The sequence below is a fragment of the Lampetra planeri genome, chromosome 46 (assembly GCF_965212315.1).
Source record: "Lampetra planeri chromosome 46, kcLamPlan1.2.h2, whole genome shotgun sequence".
Taxonomy (NCBI): Eukaryota; Metazoa; Chordata; class Hyperoartia; order Petromyzontiformes; family Petromyzontidae; genus Lampetra; species Lampetra planeri.
Window position 1 is genome coordinate 7,246,265 of NC_136152.1, and position 17,112 is coordinate 7,263,376.

Sequence of the window (17,112 nt, forward strand, 5' to 3'; positions counted from 1 at the left end):
GAAACCTTTTGACATCAACTATTTACCCCACACTTTCTAAAACGTTTTGGACTTGTGAAAGCCTCTTATATATTTGTTGGTGGAGAAATGTACAAACAGCCCACCGGGCTTCGACAATACCTTAGTATATTCTTAGGTTTTTTCGGTAAAGTCACGTAGGTAAAACATCAAAATTAATGAAAATAAAATAAAATAAAAACAAAAATCACGACGTTTCGGAGGCAACACAAGTCTCCGTCATCAGGTGGGACCGTCACAGCCGAATTAGCTGTCCATTGTGTTGGCGTGTGTAGCAGCAGCCGCGTCCAGGTCGTCGTCCATTGTTTTGGCCTCGCCCCCCCCTCCCCATTTTGATGCGTTGTGCTTAGCACTCCGTGCTGTCTTTGAGCCCCGCCCCCCTCCCTCCCGATACGTTCCATTCATTGGCTACCACATTCTGATGAGCTCCCCCCCCTCTCCTCCCCCCTTCAACTTGCTTATAAGGGATTACTTCTTGAATCGTTGCCTCACTTGATGCAGCTAATTCGGCTGTGACGGTCCCACCTGATGACGGAAACTTGTGTTGCCTCCGAAACGTCGTGATTTTTGTTTTTATTTTATTTTCATTAATTTTGATGTTTTACCTACGTGACTTTACCGAAAAAAACCTAAGAATATGATGCCTTGCAGTCACGAAAGCTTCAAATCTAGAATTAATACCTTAGTATCTGTGTGTATATATGTAAGGTTTTTAAGAAATATATTTTTCACCCGGGCAAAGCCGGGTACTTCCGCTAGTTTTATATAAGGGTACTTTGAAAAAAAAAATTGAAAAAAATATTATCTTCCTTCGAGCCGGAGTCGAACCAGCGACCTAAGGATTTCAACAGCGAGTTGTTCTCTACAGTCCTCCGCTCTACCAACTGAGCTATCGAAGGAGATGAGTGTCCAAGGAATTCAACTCGCACTATATCATTCACTTACGGGCAACACGTTTCATGTTTGCTCTTAATTCAAAACACACTCGTGTGAAATACAGCGATCGTGATGAATAAGTTATTTAAATTACTGGAGAGTCGCGTATAATCCACCTTTTATTATTTTATTTATTTTTCAATGGGGTGTTGGTCCCACTCGTTACGGCGCACGCCATTGGTTGATTCGCCGGAGTTGTTGTGTCGCGTTGTGTGGTTGGATGATTATGATCACGTGGTCACACCCCCTCCCTCCTTCTGATTCCGGAATAATAAGTCTACCGGTAGCGGTAGAGACCAAATAAAACGCGACCACGCTAATGCTTTGCAATTCGGGCCTTCTACCGAAAACGGAAGATCGCCACCGGAAGATTCTACCGGTTCTGGCTCGTCTTGGAAGACGTCGAAAAAAACAAGCGGCAGAGACGACGACGGCGAGGATGAGGATAAGGCGGGAATCTTTAACATTCGGACGGAATTGAAGCAAACACCGTAACGGTAAATACAGCAACGTTGCAATGTTCTACCTCGCCACGTGTTGACTGATGTAATATTTGTTTCAGTTAGCGATCTTTTACCGCGTGCTTAACGCATTATTGTTCATTTTAAACGCGCAACTTCGATAAGGCGGCGTTCTCGCTCTCGTGCCCTGGGCCCGTGCCTCATCACCACGGGGAGAATACTAGGAAAGGCGCGTGGCTTTCCGCGGGGAAACTAGGCCGTGGGCGAACTCTTGAACGGAAACCCCTCGGGGCCATCCATTTAGTACGTACGCATGGAGGGGGGTTAACCCAAATGTGTACGCTTGCGTTTGGGGGGGGTCTACTGACAATGTACGTACGCATAGGAAACGGGGGTGAAGCCTCGATAATTTGTCTACATTGGCCTTCAAATTAGTTAGATAGTCCGGCGGTGGACTATCTGCTTGCTTAAACACGTTAATATTATTTATCTTTGATCGTTTCTGTGTGGATTAAATATCGGCGAACGCAGGTAAAAAGTGCGCGTGTGGACAGGGAGGGGGTCAAGCTTTGACAGATGTTTGCTTGCGGACTAAATGGATGGCCCCCTACCGCGCGCAGCGGGCATTTGCGATAAAGTAACGATATATATTAGCCGTCTTAATCTATCTTCTTTTTCTATATGTATAAAAGGGAAATTTGTGAATGTGTGTGTTCGAAATGTTTAGCGTACTTCCCAACATGCTACAAACTTGAAATTTGGCATGTGGGTAGCTTCCAGACTGTACACAATTAAAAAAGTATAAAAATAGACTTTTGTATTTTGGGGGGGGGGGGGGGGAATGAGCATGAAGTGTGTGGCGTCAACCCGCATCATACAGAACTAGCGAGAATCGATATCTGGTGAGCGTTTGTGGTATCGATTAAACTGGAATAGGCCGATTCTAAAGATATCTACAACCTTCGATTCCTTTTTTGCGATTTAAAGAATCGAACCTTTGCGCGCGAGCGGAAGTTTTTTTTCCACCGCGCGTTCGGTTTTATTTTAATTAATGAGATAATGATCAAAGTTAAATTTTCATTTATTTATGTTATGTTTTTAAGTTTTGAGAAGTTTTAAAATATATTTTTCCCCCGTGCATCGACGGGTACTTCCCGCTAGTAGTCGATAAAATAAGAGTACCACTTTGTAGTAAGCAGGGACGTGCGGTCAGGGGAGGCAGAGCCTCGCCTGTCATACTCCAATGAAAATAGCTGTTACGAAAAGTACATAAATAAATATTAAGATTTTTCCACTGATCTGTGTTATAAATGTCATTTCTATATGATTCCAATCATTTTTAAATCCTTTATATTAAGTTCACTTGCTTGCGCGCTTACGACCGTGCAAATCTTTCGGTCGTTTTTTAACCCACTTCCCGTGATCCAATCGAGCTGACATTTTGCACACAGACTCGTTGTGCGTGATAATTTATTTTCGTGAAAAAAATTTCCATAACTTTACACTTTTTAGGAATTTAAAAAAAAATATTTAATTACCAATTGCTTAATGGTGGCAGGCAATCATCTGACCCATAGGTGGCAGCCATCTCAAGCCAGAGGACGAGAGGACTCTAGCCGCCACGCATATAAAGGATTTATAGTGAAAAACTTTGTTTTTACAGGTTAATTTTTTTCTAGTCAAAATCGCCAAATTTGCAAATACAGGGAGAGGCGAGGCAGCGACGAGTTCAGCCTCCCCTCTGATTGCGCAACCCCTCGGAAACTGGATGGAGCGCGGGCAATAAGCGCGTGCATGTCACCAATGTAATGTTTATAGATCCCTTCATTACATGTCCTCACCATCCATAGTCCAGGTAACTTATTTCATGCATGTGCGTCATAAAACTGCAATGAAAAAGCACCAGGGGAGGCAGCTATCACATCTGCCTCACTGAGGGGGGCGTGTCTTGAGCCCACGTAATTGACGCTCGCTCTCCCTCCACGTTAACTAGCTCTAGTAAAAAAAATCAAGCGGCTGCAAAAATGAAAACGTTATATCTAACCTTAAAAATTTCTCAAAATTGGACTTTCAATCAAAACAAGGAGTGAAACAATGGATGACCAATTCCTGAGCTTAAGGACCTACTTCAAACGAAGGGACAGAAAATAACACGTTTGTTTCAAATGGAGTGGTACCAACGAAACGACTGGCTGTGTGGCTGTGCTACGAAGAATCGCCTTTACTGCTTTCCCTGCTTTCTGTTCTCCACTACCGACAACGTTTGGACTAACGCGGGATTTTGTGACTTGAAAAATCTACCAAGGAACCTCAACAAACATGAAAAATCGACAACTCACATTCAAAGCCAAATTGCTTTAAAAACTTTTGGAGATTCAAGGATAGATCTGCTTTGAATGAACAGCGGAGATTAAATATCAGCATCCACAATGCTAAGGTAAAGGAAAACCGTGAGGTTTTAAAATACCTTATTTATGCGACCTACTTCCTAGCGAAACAAGAATTAGCATTTCGTGGTAATGATGAGAGTGCAAGCTCTTCTAATCGTGGCAACGATGTGGAGCTATTACATGCTTTTGCTGAGAAAGATGAAAAGTTAGCTAGACATTTGGAGACATCCACTGTGTTTTCTGGCTTATCAAACAACACAACGATTTAATCGAAGCAGTCGGTGATGTAATTAGAAATGATATCAAAGAGCATATTCATGTAGCCCCATTTGTTGCAGTCGAAGTAGACGAGACAACGGATGTCATTAACAAAGCCCAGGTCTCTGTAATTTTGCGTTATGTGGCTAAAAGTGAGGTAACTTGTGAGGTGAGGGAGGCGTTCTTGGAATTTGATGATGTCACTGATGACAGACAAGCACCGGCTATTGCTGATTATGTTTTGGGAGTGTTGGGGAAATACAATTGCGTTGAAAATTTGGTAGCTCACACGACGGAGTCTTTGTGATGGCATCAGATTTTAATTGGGTGCAGGCCAAGATTAAAGGTACCTGAAGCCACGTTTACCCATTGTTATGCACACAAATTGAACCTGGTGCTCTCGCATTCAGAAAATGTATGCCTGAGTGTAAGATGTGTTTTAAAACAGTCGAGGGACTTGCGACGTTTTTCAATAAGTCTACCAAGCTTACCCACCTACTGGACGATGTTGTGAAGTGACGTTTACCAAGAGCAGCGCCCAGGAGATCGAGCTCAAATTCTAGACTAGTTCAGGCGATCAGCATGTACCAATCTGATCTGCGTGCTGTGTTCCGGATTATGAGCGAAAATCCCGATGGTTGGGACAATGACACCCTGATGATGGCCACCGGATATGATCTCTGACTGTCAAACGCATCAACCTGCTTCTTCATAATGGCATATGAGGGCATTTTTAAAGAAACCGATGCACTATTTCGTGTGCTGCAGCATAAAGTAATGGACATTGGATTCTGCTGTGCGCTAATCCGCGGCACAATGGGAGTTGTGGAATGCCAGAGACAAGAGTTTGACAGTTTCTATGATCGATTCGAGCAGAAATGCGTCGCACATGGCCTGACAGACAATGCCCAAAGTAAACAGCCGATCAGAGGTGAGAGGAAAATAATTTTTATAACATTCTTGACAATATCAGTGTTCAAATGAAAGCTAGGTTTGATCATTTCAGTGAGCTAACTTTCCTTGGTTTGGTTGATTGGACGAAATTTTATGAAATGTCACAACATTTCGATGACACCAAACTGCAGAGCTAATCACAATGTGCAAGGTACTTTGACTTTGTTAGCTTTTTGGCCCAGAATGATCTGATGCAGACGGTTCCCGAGGCGACATAGTTACTCCAGCTGGTGCTCACTATACCAGCTACAACAGCGTCCGTTGAAAGGTCGTTCTCTGCTTTGAAACGATTCAAAACATACAGTCGGAATCGAACTGACCAAGGATGACTTTAATCCCTGGCAATCATCTCTATTGAGATGGAGAGACTTTAAAACTAAAAGAAAATAAAGAGGACTTCTACAACAAACTCACTGACATATTTGTCCAGAAGGAAAGGCGAATAGGCTTTGTAAATTAACAAGTAAAGGTAAGACCATGCAATATATTTTCATTTGTGTCGAATGAGTATGAATAGTGGAACTGCATTCGCCTATTAAACGTTAATCGAATACGTAACTTACCTGTATGCGTGTGTTGTAAAGAATGCTGATATGAAATATGAAACATACAGCCGCCTAACCAATAGTCATTGTGCAACCTGACAATTGAATGGTGAATTTAAGCTACCTCTATCGGGTTCATATGTGTGTAAACCTTATTTACCATAATCGCGTCGACCATGGTTAATCCACTGGTGAATGAAGACTCACACCTTGTTGGTCACGGGGCTTGTTTTACCATACTTCACATTGCTAGTCTTTGCGCCACCTTTCAGGTTGATATATTGTTTAGGGCACTAGAATGAAACGTTTGATTAGTGGTATTTGTATGATGTGTTTATGAATTTTAGGTTATTGTTCGTGCACCCATTTACTACATTTTTCTCAGTGTTGTTGATGTAAATCTTTTGCTATTTTTTTGTGATGGTTAATTTTTCTCTTTACACTTAAATACGACAATCCCTCGCCAACCGCGGGGGTAATGTTACTGAAAACCGCCATGGTTGGCAAACCCACCAATGTAGGCAATACTAAGCCTTATGCGAAATAGGGGGATTAGGGAAACTGCGGCCACACTAGTCAAAGCCTAACAAAGTTGCTTGCTCCTTCACTAAACACATATCATATACTTGCGGGAGCGGTGCTCGGATCGGTGGCCACAATTTATTTTAGGGTTATCCCCCTACCTCTTTCCCCCGCATGTGTGTTTACTTACAGAACATGTGAGGAGCGGTAGGGTTCGCGTTTAACGCGCTGCACTACGAATCCGGCGACCCGAGTTCGATTCCCGCTCACAGCCAATACCAGTGACGATTATTTGAACCGGTCCTGGGCCTCCTCTTGGCCGACTCAGCTTCAAATGAGTACCTGGTGTGATGTGTAAACATCGTCACTGGAGATACAAAGGCGGGTGGGCTTGGTGTTGGCCACCCACCCCCTCGTGTGCCGTGCTTGCCTTCGTCGGTACCACTCGGTAATAGCACTTCCTCTAAAAAGTCTGTTAAGAGATGGACCTTTGGGTCTTTATTTCGATTTCATACAGAACATGCCTGGTTTGCTGACGTTGCACGCGAGACCGGTGGGCCCAGCGGTGGTGGCGGCGGATCGCTCTGAGGAGCCCTCGCCGCGGAAGAACCGTCTCTCGCTCAAGTTCACTCGGAGACGGGAGGCGGCGCTGACATCGTCTCAGGGCGGCGAGGAGGAAGCGGGCGCTGCCGTGGCACGGTCCTCACAGGAGGCAGACTCCGCGTCGGAGTGCGCCAGCGACATCGCAGCCTTCAACGAGTGTGTTTTTTTTTTAAGCCAGGATACATCTCCTAATTGCCCTGCTAGCTTTTGAATTGTGTGTAATGTTTGTGTTTTGCAAAACAAAAAAACATTTTAAACCCAGGTTTAGCTTTACAAATACACTTTTAATCTCACTAGGCTGTCACTTGTCAACAAGTAAAGGAATACGTTTTACCACTTGAATTGGCCAGATGGCACTTGGCGCAAAGTTAAGAGATCGCAACTGGGCAGGCGGCCACTCAATCGGTCACTCTTGGTCGATCCTATGCTTGGAGAATCACTGGGAAGCCGGCAGTGTTTGTCTTTTGGATGAACTGGCTCCTGTGTTGGGAATGTGAATGACTTTTTAAATTTGTATCGGGTTAGTTACCAAATAGTAGTACCAGACAACCTCTTCAATAATCAAAAGTAATCTAAATAAACTAATTTATATTAAAAGTTAATTTACAAAATGTCGCTAGCACAATGCATTGTGGAAAGGTGTGTTCTTGTGAGAAAAAATTGGACACAACCTTGCTTGAGGAGTCGGCATGTAACATTTAATTAAAATACATTTTCACAATTATTGACTACCATTTAGGGAAATTAGTTTAAAGGTAAATCGTGCAAAATCAATAGTGCTTTATCTGTTTATTTTGGGTGGTGTTTACAGCTCTACAGCTGGTTAATACTCATACTCATAATAATAGTACTTTTTTCCAGCAGGGCTTTTCTCATGGATCCTGCATGGGATGTCTGGCCGTGTCCGATGCAGCCAGTGAATTCAGTCGCCAAAATTTCTTACCACAGGGTTGTAATTTTTACATGCCCCTTTCTGTCATCACATTTGTTCATTATCTGCACCATCTGTCTTGCTCCTTTGTACTTTGTTTTTCGTTTGTATTGTGTCTCATTTGTGAGGTACCATTCTGCATTTGTCATCTGTATTAGTGTTATTTGATCTCATTCTGTCGCATTCATTATTACCATTAACCCAGAGATAGAATTTCCATGTAATTCTCACAAACCGAAAATAATCCTCTACACATGACTCAATGCATGCATTTTCGTAAACAGACTGTTATTTTACAATGCTAAACGTCACTGGGGAGATGGAGCAATTACATTTCTTCATCTGTGTGCGATCGAGGGATTATTGTGATCGCAGATTGTTGAAAGGTGGTGTGGCGGTAGCGACTTGGGAAGGCCTTCATCCAGTGGTGGATTGATCGAGGCCGGTGATGACGATGATAATGATGAGGGAACGTCACTTTGTTTTGGTAGAGGTTTTGTTGCGAGGATGTGTTTGACTTTTTGTGCTGTGGTGCAGGGTTTGTGATGCTGTTGCGCAAGGTGCGGAAGCTCCTCCAGCCCTGCCCTTCGTAGGCCTCGGCAACCTGGGCAACACCTGCTACCTGAACAGCGTGCTGCAGGTAACACTCGCACAGTTGCCTACACTCTTGTGGGTCGGTTCCGCAAACTGGGAAACCTCGCTGCCAAACTTTTCCAAAATGTTTAGTTTGTTTTGGATCATCTATACGAGATGCACAATACAAGCGAGATGACGTCACGTGCAATGATATGAATGGGTGGCAAAGTGGCGCAATGGTAACACTCATGCCTCACAGTAAGAAGGAACTGGGTTTGATTCCCGACTCGGGCGCCTTTCTGTTTGTATGTTCTCCCCCTGCTCTGCAAGGATTCCCTCTTCTTGTGGTTTACTCCCATAGATAAAACATGCAGCTTATATGAAGCACCAGCTTATGTCCTGGCTCCTGTATCGTTTACTTGAGCATTATGTTTCAGGTGCTGTATCATTTGCCCGAATTCCGGGTTGGCCTCAAACGACTGAATAAACTATCCGAGCGTGAGTTCAAGACAGAGGAAAATTCCGAGGTAAGAAAGTGTTTGTCGACATTCTGTATGCAAGCACAAACATTTATCAACATTGCAGGAACCTCCCTCATAGGCACATAGATGTGCAGCGGAGACTATGCACGCCTATAATCCAGTACTGGAGGCGAGGGTTTGTGAACCGCAGAAATATTACAAAACTTTCTTTCCTTTGGGTAGTGAGGTGCCATATACACTGGCTAGACAGGCGAAAGCAGTAGTGTGAACAAATATCATCTGTCCCGTCTGTATGGGATAGAATGTTGCCCCTTCGCACATGTGGGTTTTTTCTGGGTGCATAAACACTAATTCGATGGCTGATAACGTCTTTAAATAAATAATAAATCACCGAATGCAAGATCCTGAAAAATACTCCACGTGGCATACTTGGGTAACACATGGTACATCCCTTGGCAAATAGATAAAACATATAGGTCAATAACCTACGTGCTGTTCTGCTATGCTACTATTCATACCACAATCTCGTGGTTTGCTGTTTTATGCACTTGATGATGGCTGCGTGATCTACCAACCCTAACTTCCCAAGTGCTGGATTACATGCACGTGCCCCCACACTGCAGTAACTATACTCTTTGCAATTGATCTCCGACATGCACTTTGCAGTTAATTTTCTGGACCTCGGTGTAAAACCTGACTCATTGCTGATGTCTCTCACCGTTTCTGCGACCTACCGCACTCATTACCAATTTCTATACCCGTTTGTACGATCACCTTTCCACTTATCAGTTTAATAGCCCAGTTAATCACACTTGCCTCCACTTGAAAAACGTACTTGATTCGGTGATTCATTCATTCAAAGGCTGTGTTCGTGGCACCATTCACATGCTAATACAAACTCTTGAGCGGAGTTTGTTTCAGAATCTTAATCTTTAATTAGACTGGAGGAACCCGATAAGCTATCAAGCTTTTTTTCACAGATGTCCACTGTGTATGTACTCCCCCTCATCTGCATGGGTTTTTTCCAGGTTTTCCAGTTTTTTTTATTCTCTAAAATAAGACGTACAAAATAACTGGTATTGGCCAAAACATCCCAGTGCTGAAAAATGACACTGCACGTAAATCGATTGGGATTACACAATGCAACATCACCCACTTCTGCAAAATAATTGACAAAACTCTCCTGAAATATAGTTATGAGACTTTTTTGGGAAAACAAGCCGAGTAATAATAATGTGTTTTTTTAATTCATGTAACAGTGCCTTGGTAATTGGCAACTGAAATATATTGCAGCTTTAGATAAACACGATGTTGAAAGGACAAATACAGTTTTGACACCTACCCAGGCTGTATGTTCTGGGCTGTGCAATAGTACTTAGATGGATGATCTATCATCAGCCATAATCAATCCACTGCTGGATGAAAGCCTCCCCAAGCCACCGCCATCACCTTTCATGATCCCGTGATGCAACAATCCCATCCATCTAGTGCACATGAACCGATCTCATTGCTCTATCTCCACAGTGGACATTCTGTCGGGCGCATTCTATTCCATGGCTGCCTCTCCGTTACCATTCATTACAGAGAGCAGACCGCTATCCCAGTTGGGTGCTACGTTACCGCAGCATAAGCTCTACGTGTTTCGCATGAGTCTAAAAGCAATGCTTGTGGCACGCGGGGGCTCAGGCGGTGGCACCCCTCGACGTGTCTCTCCTGCGCAGCCTGGCTCGCCTCATGGAGAAGATGTCTGTGCTACACCAAGAATCACTGGCGCTCGCACCCTACGAGAATCCCGTAACCCACCCCTCCGAGCTGCTCGACATACTGCGGTGAGGACGCCTGGATGTGGGGCGGAATGACACGGTGGCTCAGCAGTCGCGTTATCAGCACTTGTAGCAAAGGTTGCGGCGGTTCAAATCCGGCATCCTTTTACTGTCAATACTGTGGGTGTATGTAAGCCGTAAAATGCTATGCCGTACGCTTCACACTGGACCGTTAAACATCCCAATGATAACATTCGGAATGAGTAGGCCATTGTGTGCCGACGTTATGGACCAAAGTCCCCAAATTCAATTAATTACAGTGAGGGAAAAAAGTATTTGATCCCCTGCTGATTTTGTACGTTTGCCCACTGACAAAGAAATGATCAGTCTATAATTTTAATGGTAGGTTTATTTGAACAGTGAGAGACAGAATAACAACAAAAAAATCCAGAAAAACGCATGTCAAAAATGTTATAAATTGATTTACATTTTAATAAGGGAAATAAGTATTTGACCCCCTCTCAATCAGAAAGATTTCTGGCTCCCAGGTGTCTTTTATACAGGTATCGTCTCCACCCCTTTTAATACCCGGGTCACGTGGTACCTTTCCACCAGTCCTGGTTAACCTCCATGGAATCTTCCAGACTCCATCGTACGATCCCAGGACCACGCCCCTGACTCGTCCCCCCATTGGCTGTGGCTAAAGCCAGCAGATTCAATCATCTACTTGCAGATGTCACCTTCTCATTATGTCAGGGCCACGCCCCTAGACTTCTCCCCATTGGCTATGGGCCAGAACCGGTAGAGCCAATCATCATAACGAGGTGTGATCAATCAACCACCCGGATATACCCTCACATTACACAGGTAACGAGCTGAGATTAGGAGCACTTTCTTAAAGGGAGTGCTCCTAATCTCAGCTTGTTACCTGTATAAAAGACACCTGTTCACAGAAGCACTCAATCAATCAGATTCCAAACTCTCCACCATGGCCAAGACGAATGAGCTCTCCAAGGATATCAGGGACAAGATTGTGGACCTACACAAGGCTGGAATGGGCTACAAGACCATCGCCAAGCAGCTTGGTGAGAAGGTGACAACAGTTGGTGCGATTATTCGCAAATGGAGAAACACAAAAGAACTGTCAATCTCCATCTGCCTGGGGCTCCATGCAAGATCTCACCTCGTGGAGTTGCAATGATAATGAGAACGGTGAGGAATCAGCCCAGAACTACACGGGAGGATCTTGTCAATGATCTCAAGGCAGCTGGGACCATAGTCACCAAGAAAACAGTTGGTAACACACTACGCCGTGAAGGACTGAAATCCTGCAGCGCCCGCAAGGTCCCCCTGCTCAAGAAAGCACATACACATGCCCGTTTGAAGTTTTCCAATGAACATTTGAATGATTCGGAGGACAACTGGGTGAAAGTGTTGTGGTCAGATGAGACCAAAATGGAGTTCTTTGGCATCAACTCAACTCTCCATGTTTGGAGGAGGAGGAATGCTGCCTATGACCCCAAGAACACCATCCCCACCGTCAAACATGGAGGTGGAAACATTATGCTTTGGGGGTGTTTTTCTGCTAAGGGGACAGGACAACTTCACCGCATTAAAGGGACGATGGACGGGGCCATGTAGCGTCAAATATTGGGTGAGAACCTCCTTCCCTCAGCCAGGGCATTGAAAATGGGTCGTGGATGGGTATTCCAGCATGACAATGACCCAAAACACACGGCCAAGGCAACAAAGGAGTGGCTCTAGAATAAGCACATTAAGGTCCTGGAGTGGCCTAGCCAGTCTCCAGACCTTAATCCCATAGAAAATCTGTGGAGATAGCTGAAGGTTCGAGTTGCCAAACGTCAGCCTCGAAACCTTAATGACTTGGAGAAGATCTGCAAAGAGGAGTGGGACAAAATCCCTCCTGAGATGTGTGCAAACCTGGTGGCCAACTACAAGAAACGTCTGACCTCTGTGATTGCCAACAAGGGTTTTGCCACCAAGTACTAAGTCATGTTTTGCAGAGGGATCAAATACTTATTTCACTCATTAAAATGCAAATCAATTTATAACATTTTTGACATGCGTTTTTCTGGATTTTGTTGTTGTTATTCTGTCTCTCACTGTTCAAATAAACCTACCATTAAAATTATCGACTGATCATTTCTTTGTCAGTGGGCAAACATACAAAATCAGGGGATCAAATACTTTTTTCCCTCACTGTACATACAATGGTCATTGAATGCCACTAGGCTTCCCTGTCCATGCTCAAGGCCATCCTCTTCTCAGCTTATGACAGTTTCTCAGCCCACTATTTACGTGCAGAATCTTGAGATTTGCTTATATATGGTCGTAATGTATAGAATTGTTTATTTTTATGTTTAATGAAGTAATGACACTTTGGGTGGTAGATTTGTACCAGAAAGGCACCGCACGTTAACCGAAAATAAATTTAATTCATGTGACTTGACTCCACGAAATCCACTTTGAATAGTAATCTCGTTGTTTTCCTCTCAGGGATTTGAATCCCATGTACTTAGGATACCTCCAGCACGATGCCCAGGAGCTGCTGCGCTGTCTGCTCGGACACGTACAAGATGCCTGTGCCTCCATCCTCAAGGACCATGGCCCAGCCCCGAGAGTTGCAGGAGCAGCAGCAGACGGCAACCCCGCCAGTAGCAGCAGTGATGACGAAAATAACGGAGATGACGACGACAAAAAACGACCTATCAGGGCGATCTCGAACAAGTTGGCAACAATTAAAGAGGAGAGGGATGCGAGAAAAGCTGACGAGGATGATAATGGTGGTGGTGAGAAGGAGAGTGCCGACGATGATGGTTTCTTGGCAGAGGGCTCGGACGAGGAGGGGATTGAGGGCAGAGAGGGAAAGCGAAAGAAGTCAACGGCGCTAGGAGGAAACGCGCGCAAGAAGCTGCGCAACTTGAGGCAGACGCGCGCTGGCGCTCAGGCCGAGGGCGAGCGGGCGAGCACCGAGGACGACTCCGTGTCCGAGAAAACGCAAGGTGAGGAGTGCCTGAGCACGCACCACATTTTTTTTTTTTTTATAACATTTCTGTCTTGTTCAAATGTATGTTTAACTTCTTTTGCACCGTACATAGATAGCCATGCTAATACTACACCAAAGTAAACGAATGGCTGAATTTAGCCCTAATTGATTGCCATACTATGCCAAAGTAAAAAGCCACTTAATTATGAAGTAATCGAGTATTCACTTCTGCAAAGTTTGCGGAAGGTACAGTTAATATGATGTATCTAATTTGCACAGGTTCTCTTGTCTACGTGTTCCTTTTTCCATCTCCGTGTAATCCAAAAGATGCACTGCCTCTCCGTGTGACAAAGACAAAGATCCCCTATGAAGCCTTAATAGACTTTTTGGACAAGTGCTGTTAGCGGGCACCTATGCGGTCCGACACTGGACACGAAGGATTGGGTGGCCAGAATCATTGGGAAAATCAGGAGAAACCTGGCAAACTAATGCGCTTTTAGAGGCTGGGGCTGTGTTCACCTTGTGCCACACGGTGCCGCGGTGGTGGGATGTTAACTCCCTCACATGGTATGCAGGAGGTCGTGGGTTCGATTCCAACCCTGACGCATGTATATTGGAGTTGGCATCTTCTCCCCGTGCTCGCATGGATTTTTCTCCGGGTCCTCCGGTTTTTCCCACCACATTTATAAACATGCATTTAGAATATTTGACTGATAAATTTCCACGTGATAAGCCACTTCGTTGAGCTATCATTTGTGGCCCGGTTGCTTCTGAAAATAGCTATATATCTCAATGGGCGTTATTTGGTAAAATAAAAAAAGGAAAATAATAGGAAATAGCTGTGACACGGGGGGTGGGAGTCCCTGCAACAAGGTGCCTCCAGATCTACCACATGGGATACATGGTATAAATATTAAGTAATGATGATAGAATTGGCTCACGAAATTTATTTCTCTAAGACAAAGGTACTTTGCAAGCCCACTGGCTATCGACAAAGATTCGTTCATGAAGCCATCCATGTATACAGACACAATTTAAACCGAGAGGATGGGTACAAACTCCAATCATTGGAAGGATGTCATCAACCAGTTTCAGTCATAACTGGCTGTGATGTTTCCATCTTGTCACCTTCCAATGTTAGTTTTATTTTACTAAAGATGGGACGAGCAATTCCAGTTCCTGCGGTGTCGCCCCTGCGTTGGGCGTACCACAAGTTGTTATTTTCTCCATGCGTCTCCCCTTCTCCTGTTTCTCCGATTTCACATTAACATAACCATCCCCGCTTGTTCTGGCCCCCATGGCATTTGTGCCCCGCCCACTTCGTCCTGATACCAGGACGCTTGGGTTACGCCCATTTTAAACCTTGTAAAACAGCTTCCTCCCCCCCTTTTCCACCTGATGACGGTTGCTTGTGTTGCGATCGTAACGTCGTGGTTTTTGTTTATTTTTTAAATGAATTTTTGTTACCTATCTACGTGACTTTACCGAAAGACCCAAAGAATATGAATTCCTGCAGTCACGAAAGCTTCAAGTCAAGATTTAGTTAGTGTTAATTTAATTTAGAGAGGCATAGTCCCGTTGTTTTTAAAGACCTCTTGTACTCACCGCAGTACAATGTAGCAACACGACCCCACTGTATGATAGCTTATGCCAAACTGTTCCACGCACGCCTGCATGGCCTTCCGATTCCGTTCCCATGACGTGTACGTCAGAAGAAAAACCGATGACGTTCACGTGCGTCATCAGAATGAGTTAATTACAAGGATTTACCTTTTAATTCAAAATACTTAATGATTTCATGCATTTTTGTTGTCGTGCTTGCACGACCATGATTTTGCGCGCTGTGCTTAGGCCGTTGCTCGCCGCCCAAGCCCAGCAAGCGCCGGCGGCTGGGCGCCTCCCGGCGCGTCCCTGCTCCGTCCATGCTGCACAGCCAGCCCTCCATCCTCTCCAAGTTCCGCGCCATCGGCAAGATCGTGAGTGGGCTCACCTTCCGGCAGAGCGACCGTAAAAGCAGTGGCAGCAGCAGCGGTGACGACCAGTGCTCCAGCACGGAAGCCAGTTCCGCGAGTGGAGCTCATGCTCTCCCTGGTTCGGAGAACAACGGGAACGGAGAGCATTCCGACGGGATCGACGTAAAGGCTTCCCGGAGAGCTGGGGGTGTCGCGCAGAATGGGGAGGAGTTGGGGTGTCGGGATAACGGAAACGGAAGCTCAGACGTGAAATCGCTCTCAGCTGAGAAGTGCTGTCATCCTCTCTCCTGCGATGAAGGCACTCCACGCACACTCTTGCCTTCTGTGGAAACAGGTTTGTGAGATTTTTGTACGAATATAATTTACAGCCTTTTTATCAGCCCACCGTTTTGGTCATGGAACTTGTTTGACTACTTCATTCGAATCACTCACTGTCCCACTGTGTCTCACTCTCTTCCTGTATTTCCCAGTGTCTCATTATGTCTCCATGAACCTCCCTTTGCCTCACTCTGCCTCTCTGTGTTGCTGTATCTCGCTCTGTGTCCCTGTGTCTCCTTTTATCTTGTGTGTCTGTATCTCTCTGCGTTTCACCGTGTCTTCCTGTTTCTCCCTGCGTCTCCCTCCACCCCTGCTTGTCCTGCAGGCCCGCACGGAGGCTGCGTGGTGGGCAGGCTCTTCCTGTGTCTCACTGCATCTCCCCGTGTCTCCCAACGTCTCGCTCCGCCACTGCTCCGTCCCACAGGCCGGAGCGAAGGCTGCGTGGTGGGCGACCTCTTCCAGGGGGAGCTTGTGCTGCGCACACGCTGCCTGGAGTGCGAGTGCGGCTCGGAGCGCACCGAGAGCTTCCTCGACGTCTCACTGCCCGTGCAGGACGAGCACGAGGAGGAGTTGGAGGAGCAAGAGGGTGCCGACGGCTGCCTGCTCAATGCGGACAGTGACGTACTCGGCGGTACGCGCCACACTCGCCCACAAAGACAAAGATCCCCCGTATAGCCTTGACAGACTTTTAGGGCAAGTGCTGTTAGCGAGCAGTGCCTATGAAGGCTGGCACGGAACACGAGGGGGTGGGTGGCCAGTAGTACCACGGCCGACCGCCTTTGTCTCCCAATTTGCGATGTTTATACATTGCACCGGGTATTCATTTTAGGCTGAGTCGACCTAGGGGAAGCTTAAGACCTGCTCAGATATATGTCAACGATGTTGACTTTGAGCAGGAATCGAACTTTGGTCGCCAAGTTTGTAGCAGAGCGCGCTAACTGCTGCACTGCTGCTCCTCATACACCTGCCCACGCACACACGCACATCATCATTCTCATCATGGTCCAACTCTGCAAATTACATTGCAAATGACTCGGTTGGGATTAAACAGCAATCATCTCCCCTGACTGGCAGACTAATTCTCGCTCGCAGGCCAGTTGCTAAGGCACGTTGTGCCACACAGGGACGGCTGCCACCCAGGGTGCCCCTTCAAATGTTTTGAGATGAAATGAGATGCGAGTCGCTTATCACGTGTGAAGCATTCTACGACATACAGGTGCTATATCAAGCAAAATAATTATTATGTTCATCAACTGTGGTGACGGTCCTAGGAAAACCGGGACTGGTGGCATTCCAAGCTGTGCGATGGATGCGGCAGCACTATCCTCCAGGCAATATGCCCGAGCGTTGCTTGCCCTCGTTATCCGATTTGAGT

At 45.5% G+C, this 17,112-nt stretch overlaps 1 protein-coding gene and 1 non-coding gene across 2 annotated transcripts in view; one reads left to right on the plus strand and one right to left on the minus strand.

Annotated features, from left to right (window-relative positions):
- Positions 1 to 825: 825 nt before the first annotated feature.
- TRNAY-GUA (transfer RNA tyrosine (anticodon GUA)) lies at positions 826 to 917 on the minus strand. Its single transcript is given in 2 exon segments — positions 826 to 861; positions 881 to 917. It is a non-coding gene; the product is annotated as a tRNA-Tyr (tRNA).
- Positions 918 to 1,253: 336 nt separating this feature from the next.
- The window catches only part of USP1 (ubiquitin specific peptidase 1), a 28,549-nt gene continuing 12,690 nt past the window's right edge, over positions 1,254 to 17,112 (plus strand). Inside the window, exons 1-8 of the mRNA XM_078615264.1 lie at positions 1,254 to 1,451; positions 6,602 to 6,843; positions 8,156 to 8,258; positions 8,632 to 8,721; positions 10,363 to 10,505; positions 12,957 to 13,462; positions 15,298 to 15,753; positions 16,162 to 16,368. Of these exons, the coding sequence (XP_078471390.1) occupies positions 6,605 to 6,843; positions 8,156 to 8,258; positions 8,632 to 8,721; positions 10,363 to 10,505; positions 12,957 to 13,462; positions 15,298 to 15,753; positions 16,162 to 16,368 (1,744 nt within the window). The 5' untranslated portion in view covers positions 1,254 to 1,451; positions 6,602 to 6,604. The remainder of the gene's footprint in view (positions 1,452 to 6,601; positions 6,844 to 8,155; positions 8,259 to 8,631; positions 8,722 to 10,362; positions 10,506 to 12,956; positions 13,463 to 15,297; positions 15,754 to 16,161; positions 16,369 to 17,112) is intronic.